General features: G+C 37.7%; 1 protein-coding gene and 1 long non-coding RNA gene across 2 annotated transcripts; one reads left to right on the forward strand and one right to left on the reverse strand.

The window, feature by feature from the left end:
* Positions 1–3584: 3584 nt before the first annotated feature.
* LOC145793676 (uncharacterized) lies at positions 3585–5285 on the reverse strand. Its single transcript, XM_082876541.1, has one exon. The coding sequence runs from the start codon at positions 5283–5285 to the stop codon at positions 3585–3587; it is 1701 nt and encodes a 566-aa protein (XP_082732667.1).
* Positions 5286–11207: 5922 nt separating this feature from the next.
* LOC145792421 (uncharacterized) lies at positions 11208–18701 on the forward strand. The gene is made up of 2 exons (XR_014331825.1): positions 11208–11392; positions 18194–18701. It is a non-coding gene; the product is annotated as an uncharacterized LOC145792421 (long non-coding RNA).
* Positions 18702–19312: the final 611 nt, after the last annotated feature.

A 19312-nucleotide genomic window follows, 5' to 3' on the forward strand; every position in this document is an offset into this window, starting at 1 on the left:
CACTAAGCCACACAGTTGGGAAATAATAACTTAATCCCTAATTTGCCTCGGTGTGGTTCTACATCAATGTCCTCACTAAGATGCCTTAAACTAGGCCTAGGAGTGCCTAGGATGGAATGAGGATGCAAAGATACACTTTAAAACACTTTTCAGAATTTTCAGAAAACAGGGGTCCCGCTCGAGCGTGGGTTTTCCCGCTCAAGCGGACATGCAGACAAAATGTCTTCGCTCGAGCGTGGATTACTCCGCTTGAGCGGACTGTAAACTACAGTAAAAGTACTAGATGTAAGAAATTCACGCTCGATGGGCGCTCGACACCCGCTCGAGCGTGAGACACAAATCTTCGCTCGAGCGTGCACTCCCCCGCTCGAGCGGACTGTAAACACATGCAAAATACTGGATACACGCATTTCCTGGTCGAGTGTCACTTTCCCCGCTCGAGTGGACTGCATGAACACAGGTTGTACGCTCGAGCGTGGAGTTCCCCGCTCGAGCGTGAGTCCAAATTCTGGAAATTCCAGATTTGAACCTCAAGCTCAAAACTCAACTTTAATGCATCAAAACTCAACCTCTTGGGCCCATTTTCTGAAAAAACACTTTAAACCCATAATATAACATGTTTTGAAGATCAATTTGTAAAATCAAAGCCCAGGGGTGAGTCAATTAAGCACCATTTTCAAATAAAACATCAAGAACGTGATGAACATGCAACATGCATGAATTTAATCAACTTCAAAGATTCCAAAGCATGATCAAATGATTTAATTCACTCCCAAACATGATGAATTCATGGACTATAACCCAAATATGGACATGCATGCAATGATTTCCGTGAAAACGACTCTAAACTTCAAGAGATGCACATGCATGCATGATTTAAGCTTCAATTCAACAATCTTAAACCAATTTATGACCTTAGGCTCCTATCTACCATCAATCATGCAAGAACCAACTTGATTTCACAATTAAAAGGATGAAATCCTTACCTAGGTTCCTCAATTACAAGTCTAGAGGCTCCATTATGCAATTTGCCTTCAATTTCTTCAAGTCACCAAGTTAAGTTTGATGAATTCAAGCCTATCCTCCTACTCTCTCTCTCTCAAACAGTTTGCTCTAGGAAATGGCTGAGGAAATGTTGTATCAAAAGTGTAATAGACTTCAAACATGAATTGATAAGTGGCCCACTATCATGGCATTTTGGTGAATAAGTCCAACTCTTGTAAATTAGCATTATGTAATCCAATTTAAACATACCAAATCACATTTCAATTAAACATGCCATAAAATCAAATAAATTCTAATTAGCATAAAACACTAATCAATTTCAGATTCGGCCGCCGATAAGACCTTCAATTTGCAGTTTAAAACATAAAACATGAACATATAATTTAACAGTCAAACAGATAGACATGCATTTAAACTAACACACTCAATCAATTAACTCAAAATTTCAATCAATTCAATTACTTATCATGATCAGTCTCAGTTTAGCAGTAATCAGTGGTGTTATCAGTAAACAGTAGTGAGGTTGTCACAGGTGCCATTCCAATGCTTGCTTGGTAGCTGTTGTTATAGGCAAATTCTACTAAAGGTAGGTGCTCATCCCAGTTACCTTTGAGGTTCAACACGCATACACGTAACATGTCTTCCAACGTCTGGATTGTTCTTTCGGATTACCCATCCATTTGTGGATGATAAGCAGTGCTAAATTTCAATGTGGTTCCCAAAGCTTCTTGCAATTTGTTCCAGAAATGAGACACGAAGCGGGGGTCTCGGTCAGACACGATCGAAACTAGGATACCATGCAAACGAATAATTTTCTTGATGTATAAAGGGACAAACTTATTAAGGGAGTACATGATTTTGATTGGTAGAAAATGCACCAACTTCGTCAATCGGTCTACTATAACCCATATTGCATCATTCTTCGAAAATGACTGTGGTAGCCCGATCACGAAGTCCATAGTGATCTGCTCCCATTTCCATTCAAGAATAGGGAGTGGTTGCAGCAGTCCTGCAGGTCTCTGATGTTCTACTTTAACACGCTGGCGATGCAGACATTTGGAGACATGGCTTGCTATGTCTCTTTTCATTCCCGTCCACCAGTAATGTTCCTTCAGATCATGATACATCTTTGTGTTGCCAGGGTGGGCTGCAAATCTCGAGTTATGAGCTTCCTCCAGTATCTTCTTCCTAAGTTCCGGGATGTTAAGTATGCAAATTCGATTTTGAAATTTCAGTATCCCATTGCTTATAGTGAAAATAGGGTCTGTTCCTCGTACTTTTTCTTCAAAAGTTTATCTTCCCATTGGCGCACTTTAATTTCTTCAATCAATGTAGGTTCCACGGTTATGTTGATGAGTAGTCCATTGATCTTGTGGGAAACGAGAGTACATGCCAAACTTCTAGTCGCTTTTCGGCTCAGTGCGTCTGCCACCACGTTAGTTTTGCCGGGATGGTGATGGATTTCTGCATCATAGTCTTTCATAAATTCTAGCCACTGTCGTTGCCTCATATTCAGTTCCTTTTGTGTGAACAAATATTTAAGACTCTTGTGACCAGTGTATATCTTGCAGGTTGCACCGTAGAGATAATGGCGCCAGATTTTTAGGGCAAAGATCACCGCAGCCAATTCCAAATCATGAGTCGGGTAGTTCTTTTCATGAGTCTTTAATTGTCGTGACGCATAAGCAATGACTTTTTCGTTTTGCATGAGAACGCAACCCAAACCATTGTATGAGGCATCACTATAGATTACGAACCCATCTGTTCCTGTAAGAAGTGCTAGTATAGGAGCTAACACAAGTCGACTTTTTAATTCTTGAAAGCAACGCTCCTGTTTATTAGTCCATTCGAATGGTGTATTCTTCTGAGTTAGCTAGGTCAAGGGTGATGCTAACTTTGAGAAATCTTGCACGAAGCGTTAATAATAACCAGCTAGACCCAAGAAAATTTGGATTTCTAATGCATTAGTAGGTCGTGGCCAGTCCACGATTGCTGCAACTTTTGGGGGGTCAACCGAGATGCCATCTTTGTTAATGACGTGACCGAGAAAGTGTACACTAGTGATCTAGAATTCGCATTTCTTTAATTTGACATAAAGTTTGTGATCACGTAGTGTTTGTAGAACCATTCGCAAGTGCTGCTCATGGCCTTATGGTGGCTTGGAGTATATAAGGATGTCGTCAATGAAGATGATGACAAACTCATCAAGATAGGGTTTGAACACTCGGTTCATGAGGTCCATGAAGGTTGTTGGGGCATTTTTAACACCAAAAGGCATGACAAGAAACTCGTAGTGCCCGTAATGAGTTCTGAAGGCAGTTTTTTCGATACTTTCCGTTTTGACTTTTAGTTGATGATAGCCAAAACGCAAGTCAATTTTGGAAAATACTTGGGCTCCTTGAAGTTGATCGAACAAGTCATCGATTTGCGGCAGAGGATACCGATTCTTGATGGTGACCTTGTTCAGCTCCCGGTAATCAATGCATAATCTCATTGTGCTGCCTTTTTTTCTTTACGAACAATACTGGAGCTCCCCAGGGTGAGGTACTAGGTCGAATGAAACCTTTGTCCAGGAGTTCCTAGAGTTGAGGCTTCAGCTCTTTCAATTCTGTCATCGACATGCGATAAGGAGCTTTTGATATTGGTTGTATGCCAGGCTGGGTTTCAATGGTGAATTCAATCTCCCGATCAACCGAAATACCGGGTAGATCTTCAAGAAAAACATCCGGGAACTCTCGTACTACCGGGATCGCATCAACGGTGTGGGCCTCTTTTTGTGTATTGATCACATAACAAATATAACCACCACAACCTTTTCTTAGAAGTCGTTGGGCTGTCATGGAGGATATAATACAGGGAGGGTTAGAAACTCCAGTCCCATCGAAGACAAGTTCGGGTTGGTTTGGTAACCTGAGGAAGACCTTTTTGGCTTTACAATTGATAGAGGCGTGGTTGGCAGCCAGCCAATCCATACCTATGATCACATCAAAGTTTCCAATGCAGAGGGGAATCAAGTCTACATATAACGTTTTGCCTTTTAAGAATATAGCACAAGATCTGTACACATCGGTACTGCAAGCAGACTTACCAGAAGGAAAAGACACGGACAATATATATTCTAATGGTTCGGGTGTTGACGCCAACTTGGTAGCAAAGTGTGGTGCAACAAAAGAATGAGTTGACCCAGAGTCAATGAGGACATGAGCTAAATGACCACAAACAGAAAGTGTACCTGACACAACATTTTCAATAACTTCTGGTTTTCCAGGTACCAAGGCGAAAGCCTGCCCTTGATGTTTTTGGTCCTTCATCTCTCCTCCAGGTACTACGGGTTTCCTGACTGGGCTAGAGGGGCTGGTTGTAGAATTAGTCAGCTTTGGACAATTCCTCAGCAAGTGGCCAACTTGATCGCATTTAAAACATGCCCCCGTATCTCGATGGCATTGTCCCCAATGAGCCTTCCCACAAGTGGAACAAATTGGAACAGTGCCACCTCGGGGGTTAGTAGGACCTTGAAGGCCTGAACTGGTTGTGCCCATATTCACCTTTTTGGGAAGTGCAACACCGGGTCTTCTATTGTCTCTTTCCCAGAATTGCTTATTGTGGCTTGGTTCCCCAGAACGCGAGGCTTTAATCCCCTTTTCTGCAATATATGCCCGGTCTACCACTTCTGCATAGGTTGGCAGTTTCAAGACCTCGAGCCTGTCTTTAATTTCATCATCAAATCCTGCTTCAAATTTTCTTGTTTTTCGAGTTTCAGTGGGGATAACGTATGTTGCAAACCTAGCAAGTTGAGTGAACTTGCTCTCGTATTCGGCCACCGTCATAGTTCCTTGCTTTAGATGTATGAATTCGGATGCCTTCTGTTCCCGCAATGAATCTGGGAAGTATTTTTCGTAGAATACTTCCAAGAATCTTGCCCGAGTCGTAATTTCTTCTTTGGTTAGAGTGAGAAACCACCATTCGTGTGCATTGTCTTTGAAAATGAAAGTGATGAAAGTTACCTTTTGTCTTTCGGTGCAGGGTAAGGCACGAAAAATCTTTTCCATGTCTTTAACCCAAGCGTCTGCTACCATTGGGTCTGGGCCGCCAGTAAAGGTGGTGGGTTTCAAATCCTGAAACTGTTTTATGGTAACTGGTTCTTCTCGCTGTTCCAGCGTCCCATTGTTGATGTTAGTTTGCAAGGTTTGCAAAAAACTAGTAACCGCTCTTTCTATTATTCTTTCCATCGATTCAGTGCCACTGGCTAATGACTCACTTCCATGACCATTATTGGCCATTTTACAAAGTAATAAACGAGGCATTACATTCACAACGCAGCATATATATAAGCATGTGTAGCGCAATCTATATTTATATAAAATGCCAACTTTACATTTTTTAACATTTCATATACATCAGTCAGAATATGTTAGTGTTCCATCCCTGTGGTAACAAAAACAAAAAGACAACAAAAAAGGGATTAAAACACATCATGGTCAGCATACAAAAAAAAATTTCTCCAAACCTAGAATGGTGGGTCAAATGGGCAGAAAAACCATGGGAAATAGTGCTGCATAAAAAGCTCAAATTCCCATCCCAACTGGACTACACCAAAACACATCCATGCTGTCTGGACTGTGAAAATTGGGACGAACTGTATGTATCCCAAGAATGCTTGGTCGACAATCCAGCCGGGTGTCTCAATGTATGACAAGTCATTATTAAAGTCAACATTTTAAATATTAATTATCTCTAGCGGGTTAGGGACTGTGGTGAAAATATAGTCCTTAGGGTACACGTTCCCCCTTCTGGCGACAAAATCTAGGGATAGAGAGCCTATGATATAATGCAGGCAGTCATGTCCCGAGGCAACGCCAAGGACATGAGTGGGTCCAAGGAAACGTCTGCGTGTATCGGCACGGCTTTGCCTCCACAGTAAATGTGGGACATCGGTAGGGTCAGCCTGGATATAAACTGGCCAACCCATCAACTGGGCAAGGCCTAAGTGCAGTCCTCTGAATCTCCCCAACCCTCAGGTGAGGCAGGGTGCTCAGCTAAAATCTCGTCTAAATTAATGGCCCCGAGCTCATCCCAAAACGCATCATCAAGATTAATCTCTGACATTCCTACAACACCAGAATAAACGTGAAATTTTACACAAAAGGACTAACGTTGCAGGTAAATATTTATTATTATTATTATTATTATTATTATTATTATTATTATTATTATTATTATTATTATTATTATTATTATTTTATTTTATTTTATTTTATCTTATTTTATTTTATTATGTTTATTTAGCTATATAGTTTTATTTATAGATTTGTTTATAACTTTTTGAACTTCTTGATCAAATTAAAATAGCATTTTTTTTTGAACCGTTGCTCTGATACCACCTTTGTCATGACCCAACCCCAGGGGCTTAGGGCTGGAAACGCAGCTTACTAACTTTTTCTATTTGTAGCAAATTAAACTGCGCAAGCGGAAATGAAATAATTAAACAGGAAATTACTCCATTTTACTATTTTAATAAGAGAAAATACATTTATAGGGCTTTTATTATTTCATTATTCCGTGACTGGCCCCGAGTAGAACAAAATGGAGCAAAAAAAATAAAAAAGAAAATAAAAAAGAAAAAAGAAAAAAAAAGTGGTTCAACATCAGTCCACGTGCGGGTTCCATTTCGTGAGGTTATGGGTTTCCTCTACATCTCGTTACCTGAAAGGATAACAGCTATAAGCACACAACAGAGTGAGAAATATTATGCCAAGAGTATAGGGAATCCAAAATAACCATAGATAGTTAGTTAGTTAAGCCAAAACATTTACATAACTCAATTTGGTAAATAAATCATTTAAGTAGTAGAGACTGAAATACGGAAATTATGTAAATAAATAACTATAACCATGGTACATAACAGAATAGAACAGAGGTCACAGAAGCGACAATCAGAACAAAGGTCAATGGATCCATGACAAACAAAGGACCACAAAGTGGCCAAACAGAGGTCAATAGTTATTTAACTCCCCCAAGGCGTGGGACTCTCGTGGTGGTATTTACAAAACATAGTTGTTTATAAGGTCATAGTCAAACATTCTTTAAAATTTAAATAAACATATCCATGGGTTTCATTTAAACAAATAGAGTTTAGAAATTAATTCACGTAACTGAAACATTTCTAAAACATAACTTGAATTAATATAATTTATAAAATATAACTTATATAAAATAAATTATGGTAAGTCAAAACATACGTAAAATATATTATGGTAACTCAAGATATAATATAACTCACCTTAATATTGACCCTTAGCCTTACTCCACTATCACAACCTTCCTACTATAAGTTTCTTACTTTCACTACGTACGTGCCTCTCTTATTTTTTCCTTTCTTTGTTTCCTCCTTCCACAGATTTGAGCAACTTCTCCTTATTTATAGGGAGGTAGGACCACTATCCGGCCAACACGTGGGCGATTCTTGAATCCTTCCACAGATTTGTTTCAATCTCACCTGGATATTCTCATTACTAACATAGATTTAGTGTTATCTTAATAAATGTTTATGGTAATTACACTTTTGCCCAATTAACCATATAAATAAATTAATCCCTAATGAAATTACACTTTATCGTATACCAACAGAAAATTAATTATTTATTTTACTACCACACCCACTATTATTATTATTATTGTTATCAATATTATTATTTATTTAATCTTACTTTTATATTTATTTATTTACTATCTTTAACTCTAATTTGACCCAACTAGTATTATAATTTCATATTTCTGTTAATTTGGCTCCAAATAATAATCCCTAATTAATCCCATATTTGATAATCTAATGCCAAATTAGATTCTGTGTTTATTATTATTTATTTAATAATATATTATTCAAATTAGATTATGTATTTATCATTATTTATAATACATTATCGCATACACTCACAATTATATATAACTATAAGTATTTATGTGATATTTAATTAACGTTTAGGGTGTCACAGCATGGCCATAAACTTAACCCAAACTAAGCAATATTTATGAAAACATCCAAAAACAATCAATTTTGCATGAAAAAATGTACAACTTTGGATTATTGAAAAACAATGTACCAAAACAAGCAATAAGCTATGAAGAGTAAGAAAACTCACCGAATTCCACTACCAAGCGTCCAACATGCAAAACATGAATTAAATAAAGTCTATATGACCTAAACATGCTACTATACATATAATATGCAATCTAAGCCCAATTTAAAAGTACTAACATGATTTTATGCAAATAAAGCAACTATCACACAAACAACACTAACTACTATACAATGAGGCTCAAAGCGGACTACATACAAGATGATTACATGATTACACTAACCCTAACATGCTTGTTTACTTAAACAAAAGATGCAAAATAAAACGAAAAATATGCAAGTTAATTAACTCACATGATACTTTATGCTAAACTAACACCCTAACATGATTATATAATGAAAAATAGACTAGAAGCTCCTGAAATATAAAGAAAAGAGGACTTACTCGCTGGTTTTGATCACAAACCGAAGAAAACGTGGAGAAAAGTCGAGTTTCCTTACTTGCAAGCTTCCCTCAAGCTTTGGTGCTGATTCGGTTCAAGTTTCTCAAACCCTGAATACACTTTTAGTTGTTGAAGCTGCTGTAGGATTTGTATTTCTGGATTCTAGGGTTTAGGGTAGAAGGAGGCAAGTCTTTTTCTCTTAAAACTCACTCAAAATTGCTCAAAACTTGGATCTTCAAAGAGTGGATGAGGGGTTGTATTTATAGGCAAGTAGGACACTTGGGGAACACCCTAGGTCGTCTTATAGTTGCCCTATCACATTCCCTTTGCACCTCCTGAAGAAAATGCACCAACATCCGCTTTCAAAACAAAATTGGGTGTTAGTGGATTGTATGGCTGCATGACCTATGTGTAGCCACAAATACCTCCTGGGTATGTGTGCCATTCATGCATGCACAGGTACATGATTTCATGCCTTTGGACCCTCTCATGACTTAAGTAGGTCTGTTTGGCTTCAAATTGACTTTTTGCGCAAAATAGATCAATGGTTTTGAAAATATTCATCATTTCAAACTCAATCTGACTTTTTCCTCTAAGTGGAACCAAAAAGTTAGGTTTTGGCTAAAATGAGTTCAGGGGTAAAATGATCATTTTTATAAAAATATGGTTTTGATTAAAAACAAGGTAACACAACAGCTCATAACAACCTTAAGCATTTCTAGTGATGAAGTAATTACCATATCATCACCGGGAAACTTACAAGCGCCTGAAGTCTTAGGGTTCATAAAAAATGGGTATCTACACCAGGCCAGGTCGGGTCAGGCTGGTTTGAAATTATAAATCCCAGATTCAGCCCATTAATATATCAGACTGAAAATGATGGCTTTACTTAGGCTTATGGGTTAAAATAACATTTCTAAACCCTATAAAATAGGGTCGGACCGAGTGGGTTGGGTGGGTCGATGCCCACCTTACTAAATACTACAAACTTAGTAATTGGGGCATATAGAGACATTTTTCAAGAAGAGAAATGTTACATCTATTTAAAATCTTACTAACAATTCTACTAAAAGTATCCATGTCCAAATATTATTGGAGGTTTAAAAATTATTATTTTTTTGACAATTAATCACATTTGACCATTTGTATTTTTAGTACAATTGATAGAGCATCTCTAATGATTTGCTAAATGGGATGATGCTAAAGGCAAACTATAGTAGGTGTAGGAAAATAAAGTGCTTTAATGGTCTACTATTGGAACTGCTAAAAATAACAATTGCTATCTCTTGTGTCAAATTTGGCACAAATTTCACACAGTTAAAGTTGCCAACACAACAAATAAAAAGAGAGACAATAAATTTTGAATGACTGTCTAGACAACCACCCGAACGACCACCGAATGTTTGTTAAAGTTGCCAATTTGGATGATAGGCCGAACAACCACTCGGACAACTATCCGAAAGTTAGTTAAACTAAAAAGGATGAATTGCACTAATAGTCCCTATAGTTTGGGGCTCATGTTACTTTGGTCTCTAACTTTTCAATTGTGACACATTTGACGCTAAATTTTGAATCTTGTTTCAAATAAGGACAATTGAAGATACCATTGCTCAATTTTAAGGACAAAGTCGTCAATCTGATAAAATATAAACTAATTTGAAAAAAATAAATGTCAAAAAAATATTCTTGAATTTTTAAAAATAATTTCTACCCACCAAAATAAAATTATGTAAAATTGATTAATCTTTTAGACATTTATTTATTTATTTATTTTATCAAATTAATTTTTATTATATGTTTGGATGATAATCATGTAATGAGTGGTTGTTAGGCTTTTAATATGTAATCAATATATTTAATATATGAAATGTTTTTAATTTTATATTTTTTTATTTAATAGATTGGTTTAATAATAATAGCAAATTTGTCATCATATTTCACTTTTGAAAAAATAGAAACTAATTTAATAAAAATAAAACAACCACCCATTACATGATCATCATCTAAACATATAATTAAAATTAATTTGGTAAAAAAAATGTTTAAAAGATTTATCGATTTTACATAATTTATCTTTAGTAGATAGAAATAATTTTAAAAAATTTAAAAATATTTTTTTGGCATTTGTTTTTATCAAATTAGTTTATATTTTATTAAATTGACGAATTTACCCTTAAATTGAGTAATAATATCTTCAATTATCCTTATTTAGAATAAGATTCAAAATTCAGGATCACATGTGTCACAATTAAAAAGTCAGGAATCAAGGTGACACAAGACCCAAATTATAAAGACCGTTAGTGTAATTCGCCCAACTAAAAAATAACAATTTAACTATTAGAGCAACATTATAATTCTATTTGTTATTTTACACTATTCATTCATATTTATTTTACCTATTTATTAGTATTTGTAGAATTAGTCTTTGAAAAATGAAAGACATTTCTGGTGTGATCAAGGATTTAACCTATGGAAAGACAACACGTGTCCCCATACCCTAGAGGAAAAATGTTTTGGAATTTTAATTTTTGAGTTCTAAAGTTAGTTCTAATGAGTTGACAGTGAGCCCACCTACTGTGATTTGATGTTTTAGTCTTAATTTTTATTTTTATATTTTTTTTCTCATTATATGTCATTTATACTATATTAGAATACCAAAATTAATGTTCTGAATCATTGTTGGCCCTGGAGAGGACGTTAGAATTTGCATTTTATTTCACTGTACGACGGAGACACGTATAGTTCCATACTTCCAAGTCGTCCCTCCCCTCTTGCATCAAAAATCATCTTACCACTCAATTTTAACTCTCAAAGCTTCACTCCAACAATTCAACTCCAAATCAACCCTCAAACCCAAGCTTCGATTTCAGTAACTATCTCTCTCTCTCTCTCTCTCTCTCTCTCTCTCTCTCTCTCTCTCTCTCTCTCTCTCTAAATGTATGTATATGATGTGTATATGTGTGCAATTTGTTTTTGAAGATCAAGACGACATTTCTGTCATTCAAACCCTAGAATTCAACCAATTCGAGCTGTTTGTTCTGCATTTGGTTTAAATTTTCAGAAATTTTGATGAACTTTTTATTTTTATTTTGTCAATTCTGGGCTTTGGGCATGGGAAATTAACTGTGCTTTTCTTTCAGGCAGTGCCCCGATTGCTTTGTTCTTGGTCTTTTTTAGTTTTAGATCTAGTTTGGTTGCTAAGAAAATGTTAGTTTTGAATCATATACTTATGAAGCACCCCTGAGATTATTTTGAAGTAGAAGCAACAGATAAATAGGTGCGAACAAACAATTTTACTGTCACTGAGCCTTACACAACCTTTTGGCTTAATTTGTTTGATATATTTTTTTTTTTTTTGGTAGCAAAATAAATCAATAAATTAAAATGCTAATCGCTTTTTTTTTTTTTTTTAGTATTTTCATGATGGGTTACATGGGTAACTCAAATTTGTTTGTTTCATTGTTCTTTTGGTTGTGCTTTTTGGCACAAAATTCAACAATTCTAAAGCAGTACTGTGTGGGTGATTTTCCGACCACACTGCCCGCTTAGTAACCAGCTGAAGAGTACTGGCAGAATAGATAGCACCTGACTGACCTGCAACAGAAATATAAGAATCCCGCGGTGGTTTCGACCACCCGGGGGCACTCCGACGATCAAGTCAGTATATCTCTCAAAGATAAATCAAGTACTAAACTCACAAGTTTGAGTATCAAAAGCATACCTTAGACCCATGGGGGTGCCTCTCTTTTATAGTCAACACAATCCTAGTCCCAAAAGGAGCCTGGCCCTAATGGACTTAGGATTACTGCTAATCTAGGACTCCCAGTGGGATTAGGATAAACTCTCTAAGAGTCTTATCTTTATCCAAACTGAAGTCTTCTCCCAATCTAGGACTCTTGTCCATATCCAAGTTGAGTTCCCTCTTCATTCTAGGACTCTTGTCCCTTATCCGCTCATCTCGGATTCCGATATCTTCGGAGGCAACCTCGGCCTAGCCGAGATGACCTCGGCACAACAACCAAGACACGTGGCACCTCGGCTGACACGTCGGCGTCACCTTGCCACGTGTTGGTACTCAGAAAATATTTTCCCACAACTGCCCCCTAGGTTCTATTACCTCGGCATTCTGAGGTGATGGAACCTACACTGTTCGTTCATCTGTGCCCCTCCGTTTGAGATCAAAAGTTCCCTAGACTTTACTGTCCACTTCTGTCAAGTATCAAGTTTCATGCTTTCCAAGCTGCTCGAGATCACACCTCCTAGCCGAGGTTCTTGTTCCATTAATTCGTAAACTCCAAGAGCTTTGCAACTGCTCCACTCACACTCTCTGGTGAGTTCCCGATTTCCAGTCATCTATTTGACTCCGGCGATTTTCATATCGGCGTTCATTTCATTTTGTAGGTTCATAAACTTTTTACTTGCTATTAAGCTCAATCTTTCATAACTCTTCTGATTTACTTTAAATCTGTTTATTTGTCATCTGTTGCCTTCTATTTTCATCTGTCTTCAAGTCTTGAATTGTTTGAATGCCTGGCACTTGTTCTTGTCATATCCGCTTTCTGTTGCTAGTATCATGTCTGGTTCATTACTTTCTTGTTCTTCACATACTTACTTAGTGCCTGTGCACTTGGCTTTATTCTTGAACTTTGTCGTCTTCTTGACTATCTTTCTCTTTTTTCATTTAATCCTTTGGCTTCTTCTCTTTCTAGCACTTTTGCTTAAATCTGTCATTTGTTCCAAGCTTTCAAGCTTCTGCAACTGTCTTTGTTTCTCTCCTCCGGTGAAGCTTTACGTCATTCTGTCATTGTCGTCAGACTTCGGCAAATCTCATTCCGGCTTCCCTCTTTCTGGTAAGCCACTGTTCCTCCTGGTTTTATTTCTTGTTGCTTTCCAAGAAGCTCTGCTTCATTGTTTAATCACCACTGTTGTTTTACCCGTTATTTCCAAATCATCTTCTTGAATACACACTGGTCACACATCTGTTGATTTCTACCACTGTTCTTGGCTTGACTCACTTGTGCAATCTTTTTGTCTTGATTTCTTGGTAGCTTCATCATCATTCTTCATTACGAATTACATTCTTGTTTCTGTTTTCTGTGTCTTTTTCCAGATTCTTGCTTTCAATCTTTGCCTTCAAACTCCGAGGTGCCAATCGCCAAGAAGAGCTTTGATCAAACTCTTCAGGAGGTTGATGCTGAGCTCGTGGCTGAGAAGGCTGCTGAGAAGTTCTTTCCAACTGTCTTCTGGGGGTGAGACACAACCTACCGCTGATGCCGAGTAGTTTGTTTTCTTCTTGAAATTGATGCCGAGGTAGCGGTAGAGAAGCTCCTCCAATTGACTGCCGAGGCTGAACCATTGTCGTCCGTCGAAGTAGATTAGTCCGACATTCTTGCTTTCAGTCCCTAGTTCTTTAAGGTCTTCATTTTTATACTTGCCAACATTCTCAGCTCTTAACAAGCTAGTTGGTCTTCCCGGTTGATCATATCTCGGAAACGTCTTTCAGTGTTTATCTCGGCTATACCAAACTTATAAATTGCTACAAATTTCAACAAGTGGTAGACTTCATAATCTTTGGTTAACTCATTTTGTAATTTTGCTCAAAAATTTCAACAAGTGTTAACATTCCTTGCTCCTTAATTATCATTCCTTCCCCCTACACCTTCTCCCTGCCCCTTAATGTGAATGTAAGTTGTACTTAGGATCACATTGAGGGAAGTAGGCTTCGTGCTATAGTCACAGACCTGATGTGTTCTTCTTTCGCCGATGTATTAAAACTTCTGGTATTTAATTCACCCCCTTTAGACCCTCTTTCTCTTGGCCTTTGCAAACTATCATCGCTGTTTCTTGAAGCATTTATTCCTTTCACAATTCTGGTCACCACTTCTGGCGTGCACTTAGTGGTTCTAATCAAAACGACGTTTGACTCCGGCGAATCTTTTGCCGACATTTAACTTTGTGCACTCTTTAACTTGTAAATTCTCTCAGAATTTCAACAAGTGTTAAACATCATGTCGGTTTAACTTCGGTTAAGTATCATCTCAGTTTAACTTCAGTTAAACATCACCTCAGTTTAACTTCGGTTAGACATCATCTCGGCTTAACTTCGGTTAAGCATCATCTCAGTTTTTGAAGTTTTTCCTTTTTTTGTCGCTTGTACTCTTATACCTTTTTGTTCTTTAGATAATGTAAGCTCTGCATATGGCCGATGTGCCTCCTTATTCTTGAATGTCTAATTCAACTTTCCTTCTCTGAATGAAGCGCTCTTCGTCGCCCTCTTGGACGAGGATTTTCTTCAGTGTCTCTTCACTCTTTTTGGCTGGCTCCTTGTCGACATCATCTAGGACCTCCATGTCCTCGTCTTTAATCTCTGCCTTCCCTGGTTCCCGAATGTTGCAGGTAGTTTTCATTGCTGCCATGGGGCAATTTTTTGCCTGCAGTTGGTCTCCTCTGACTTATTCAATCCCATGTTCTGTTGGGAACCGCAGTAGTTGATGCAACGTTGAGGGAACTGCCCCCATTGCATGGAACCATGGCCTTCCCAAGATGATATTGTAAGGTGAAGGCGTGTCAAGCACGACGAATTCTGTTTTGATCTTCTTTTAACTGCTCTTACATGATTCTATACTTAGAATATTTTGTATGCCTTTCATACTTTGCCTCCTTTGTGCAATCTTCTCGGGGTTACATACCTCGGGTATAATAGCTACAAAACTTTTACTTCGGCAAGATACTGACCTGCAAACTTTTCATAAATTCTAACAAGGGTGAAACATATACTACTCAATATTAATTTTGCAAACTTTTTCTCAAGTTTCAACAAGTGTTTAAACGGTGATCTCGGTCTAGCCTACTTGTAAATTGCTACAAATTTCAACAAGTGTTAACATATACTGTAAATTTTTCTCAAGTTATAACAATGATCTACTTGTGAAGATAAGGAATCAGCTTGTAAATTGCTACAAATTTCAACAAGTGAATTAAGGAATAATCTCGGCTTAACTTCGACTTGTAAATTGCTACAAATTTCAACAAGTGAAGATAAGGAACCATCTCAGTTTAACTTCAGTTAAACATCATCTTTGGCTTAACTTCGGTTAAGCATCATCTCGGTTTAACTTCGGTTAAACATCATCTTTGGCTTAACTTCGGTTAAGCATTATCATCTTTGGCTTAACTTCGGTTAAGCATTATCATCTTCGGCTTAACTTCGGTTAAGCATCATCTCGGTTTAACTTCAGTTAAGTATCATCTCGGCTTAACTTCGGTTAAGCATCATATTGGTTTAACCAACTTGTAAATTGTTACAAATTTTAACAAGTGGTAAACGCATTCTTCTTCTCTCTGCCCCCCCAGTGTGAACTTAAAATCCACTTGGGTTCTCATCATACATGTAGTTTCGACCTTGTCGCCGAGATTTAATTCAAGCTGAGGTTGTCGGCCTTGGTTTCTCTATTGATCTTACTTGGCTCCAACTTGAGTTTGATTCTTGGCCTCGCATCGGCGAGCCGTTTCTTTTTTCTTGTTCCGACGCCTTTGTTCCCGGCATGTCTTCCTTGGCCTTAGCATACTTCTGGCCAACTTTAGTTTGATCTTGTGTGTTTCCTTTTTATCTTCTGGGATCTGCTCATTGTGCTCTTCTCTTCTCGGACTCAGGTGCCGAGATCTTATCTTGCTCACTTAGGTTGAGCTCTCGTCTTCTCGGGCCTACTTGTCTAGGCTGAGATCATGTCTTCTCGGATCTGGGATCCAGGATCTGGAATTCGAGATCTGCTTACTCAGGATGAGTTCTTCTATACTTGAATGTTGTTTCCTTGGGAGCGCTCATGCCCCCTGTCTTTGCATCCCTTCTGGAAGGGTCTCCGTTCCTCCGCAGGTATCTATCCTTCCATACCTGGAGGTCATCTCTGTTGCTTCGATTTGTCGTCTTTGGTGCATCACCTTCCTGACCGGCTTCTTTCACTCCGTGACTCTGGTCACGAGTTTCTGTGTTGCTATTGTCCCCTTCAACGTCGAGGTTGATAGATCTCTTATTCCCAGCAAGAGCGTTGTCTCCAGTCTGATCCTTCTGTCCGTCATTGGCCATCTATTCTTCTTTCTTTCCCACAGACGGCGCCAAATTGTGTGGGTGATTTTCCGACCACACTACCCGCTTAGTAACCAGCTGGAGAGTACTGGCAGAATAGATAGCACCTGACTGACCTGCAACAGAAATATAAGAATCCCGCGGTGGTTTCGACCACCCGGGGGCACTCCGACGATCAAGTCAGTATATCTCTCAAAGATAAATCAAGTACTAAACTCACAAGTTTGAGTATCAAAAGCATACCTTAGACCCATGGGGGTGCCTCTCTTTTATAGTCAACACAATCCTAGTCCCAAAAGGAGCCTGGCCCTAATGGACTTAGGATTACTGCTAATCTAGGACTCCCAGTGGGATTAGGATAAACTCTCTAAGAGTCTTATCTTTATCCAAACTGAAGTCTTCTCCCAATCTAGGACTCTTGTCCATATCCAAGTTGAGTTCCCTCTTCATTCTAGGACTCTTGTCCCTTATCCGCTTATCTCGGATTCCGATATCTTCGGAGGCAACCTCGGCCTAGCCGAGATGACCTCGGCACAACAACCAAGACACGTGGCACCTCGGCTGACACGTCGGCGTCACCTTGCCACGTGTTGGTACTCAGAAAATATTTTCCCACAAGTACCAAATTTGATTAAAGGATTTGGGAAACAATGCATTGCAATGACACTAACTAACCATTTCTTTATGTTGATGGAATATGTTCAGTAAATGGGATTGAACAAGGTAATGGTCTTGGTGACCTAATTTTAATTGATTTATATAACTATATGAACTTCACATTGTTATATGAATTCGATTACTTACTTTGTACCTTGACTAATCCACATTACATTCAAAATTCTATCTAGTTGCTATTGATGATGTTGAGTTATATAGACAAACTCATTGTTAGGCCAAAGCCAAATGCTTAGTATTTATTGTTATGCTAGATGATTGCATTGTTTTTACATTTTATGATTTTTGGGCAAATTACAAACACCCCCCTCGAGGTTTGGTGAAAATACAGATTCCCCCTTGAGGTTTAAGAAATTACATCCCGCCCCCTGAGGTTTATATTTTCATAACAAATTGCCCCCTGAGGTTTTTATTTTCATACAGATTCCCCCTTAATTTCCCCTAATTTGTTATGAAAATTTGACCCTCAGAGGGCAATTTGTAATTTCTCAAACCTCAGGGAGGAATCTGTATTTTTACCAATCCTCGAGGGGGTGTTTGTAATTTGCCCATGATTTTTCATCATGGAAATTTTCCCTTGTCAGTCAATTTTTGCCTATCTTTGCTGCTTGTTTACATGCTTATGAGAAATTGTTTGGTGGTTTGCACAAGATTAACTGGCTAGTGGTTGTCACGGGCAACTCTGGTATAATTTAATGTTATTTATAGCTATCTTTTCATTGATGTTGTCGTCTCCCAGTTACATTTATCTAAAATTAGAAGCCACGCTTCTCTTAATCTTGATTTACAAATTGTTATTTCAATCAAATTAGTTTTTAAAAAAAGTACGTTATGTACAATAGTTTCCATTTTTCATTTCCTTTTTTGGTAAAGATTTCATAACTGTTAATGTTGAGTGTCGTGGATGGGCAGACCCAAATGGACCATGGTGCTAGGAGGATAGAAACTTCTGTAGGAGGGGAACTAAGTTCATGTGGATCTGATAGAAATCAAGAACCATAAAAGGGGATGCTATTTGAGTCGAAAGAAGCTGCAAGAACATTCTATGATGAATATGCCACTCATGTAGGATTTGTAACTCGTGTTTTATCTTCCTGAAAGTCAGAGCGTGATGGGTCAGTTATTTCACGTGGACTTGGATGTAGAGCAAGTCATGATAATAAAAAATCAGAGAGAGTTACACTTCAAAAGCGAGACAGGCAATGAGAATGTTGTACGGCAATGATTTTAGTGAAAGAGAGAAACCTGGAAGGTGGGTTGTGAGAAAATTTGTGAGGGACCACAATCATCCTCTGGTTGTTTCATTGCCAAATAGAGGACCAACTCATGTGAGTTTTCAACACCTTGTGTAACTACATAGAAATGTTTGCCACACATAAAAGTTTTTAATATGCATTCTTTTGATTATTTTTTATTTCAAGGTAAATTTTTCTGTGATTAATTATTGTGTGTAGAGGTTAGCTTTATCCTTTCCTTTTTTCTTTTTCTTTTTTGTTCTTTTTCAATTTTTGATAAATTAATATGCTATCCTATTATTTAGTTTGTTTTCTGTCCAATTCTTGTCCATGTCATGGTGTAAAAAATTCATCATATTTTCTACATCTTTAACCAGAACTTTGACTTTTACAAAAACAAGAAACAAATAGTTCAATTGAAAGGAAGGAATGTTGGATGGAAGATCACATAATCAACCTAAAATGGAAAGGAAAAAGAGATTTAGAACCCATGCAAACTACTATACAAAGTTCATGTTATATATTTGTTGTTCTCTTATTGGATCTGGCCTCTATTTTTGCAGGAATTGTCCTTTGTCTTAAAACATTTGAGGACCTATAGATAAATCAGTGATTTCAAGGGGAAGACCAACGTAAGTCACACCTTAAGAATCATAGGTGTTGTGTTGCAATGGGCTGATTTTCGAGCCCAATTTATTTTCCTTAGACTTGAGAACAGTACAGATGTTTGTTTAGTCTTAAGTTCTCCCAAGTCTCAATATACTAAGTTGTAAGAATGAAGATAAATTTACTCAAA

Source organism: Camellia sinensis, chromosome 6 (genome assembly GCF_055761805.1).
Source record: "Camellia sinensis isolate YWXY chromosome 6, ASM5576180v1, whole genome shotgun sequence".
Lineage (NCBI taxonomy): Eukaryota > Viridiplantae > Streptophyta > Magnoliopsida > Ericales > Theaceae > Camellia > Camellia sinensis.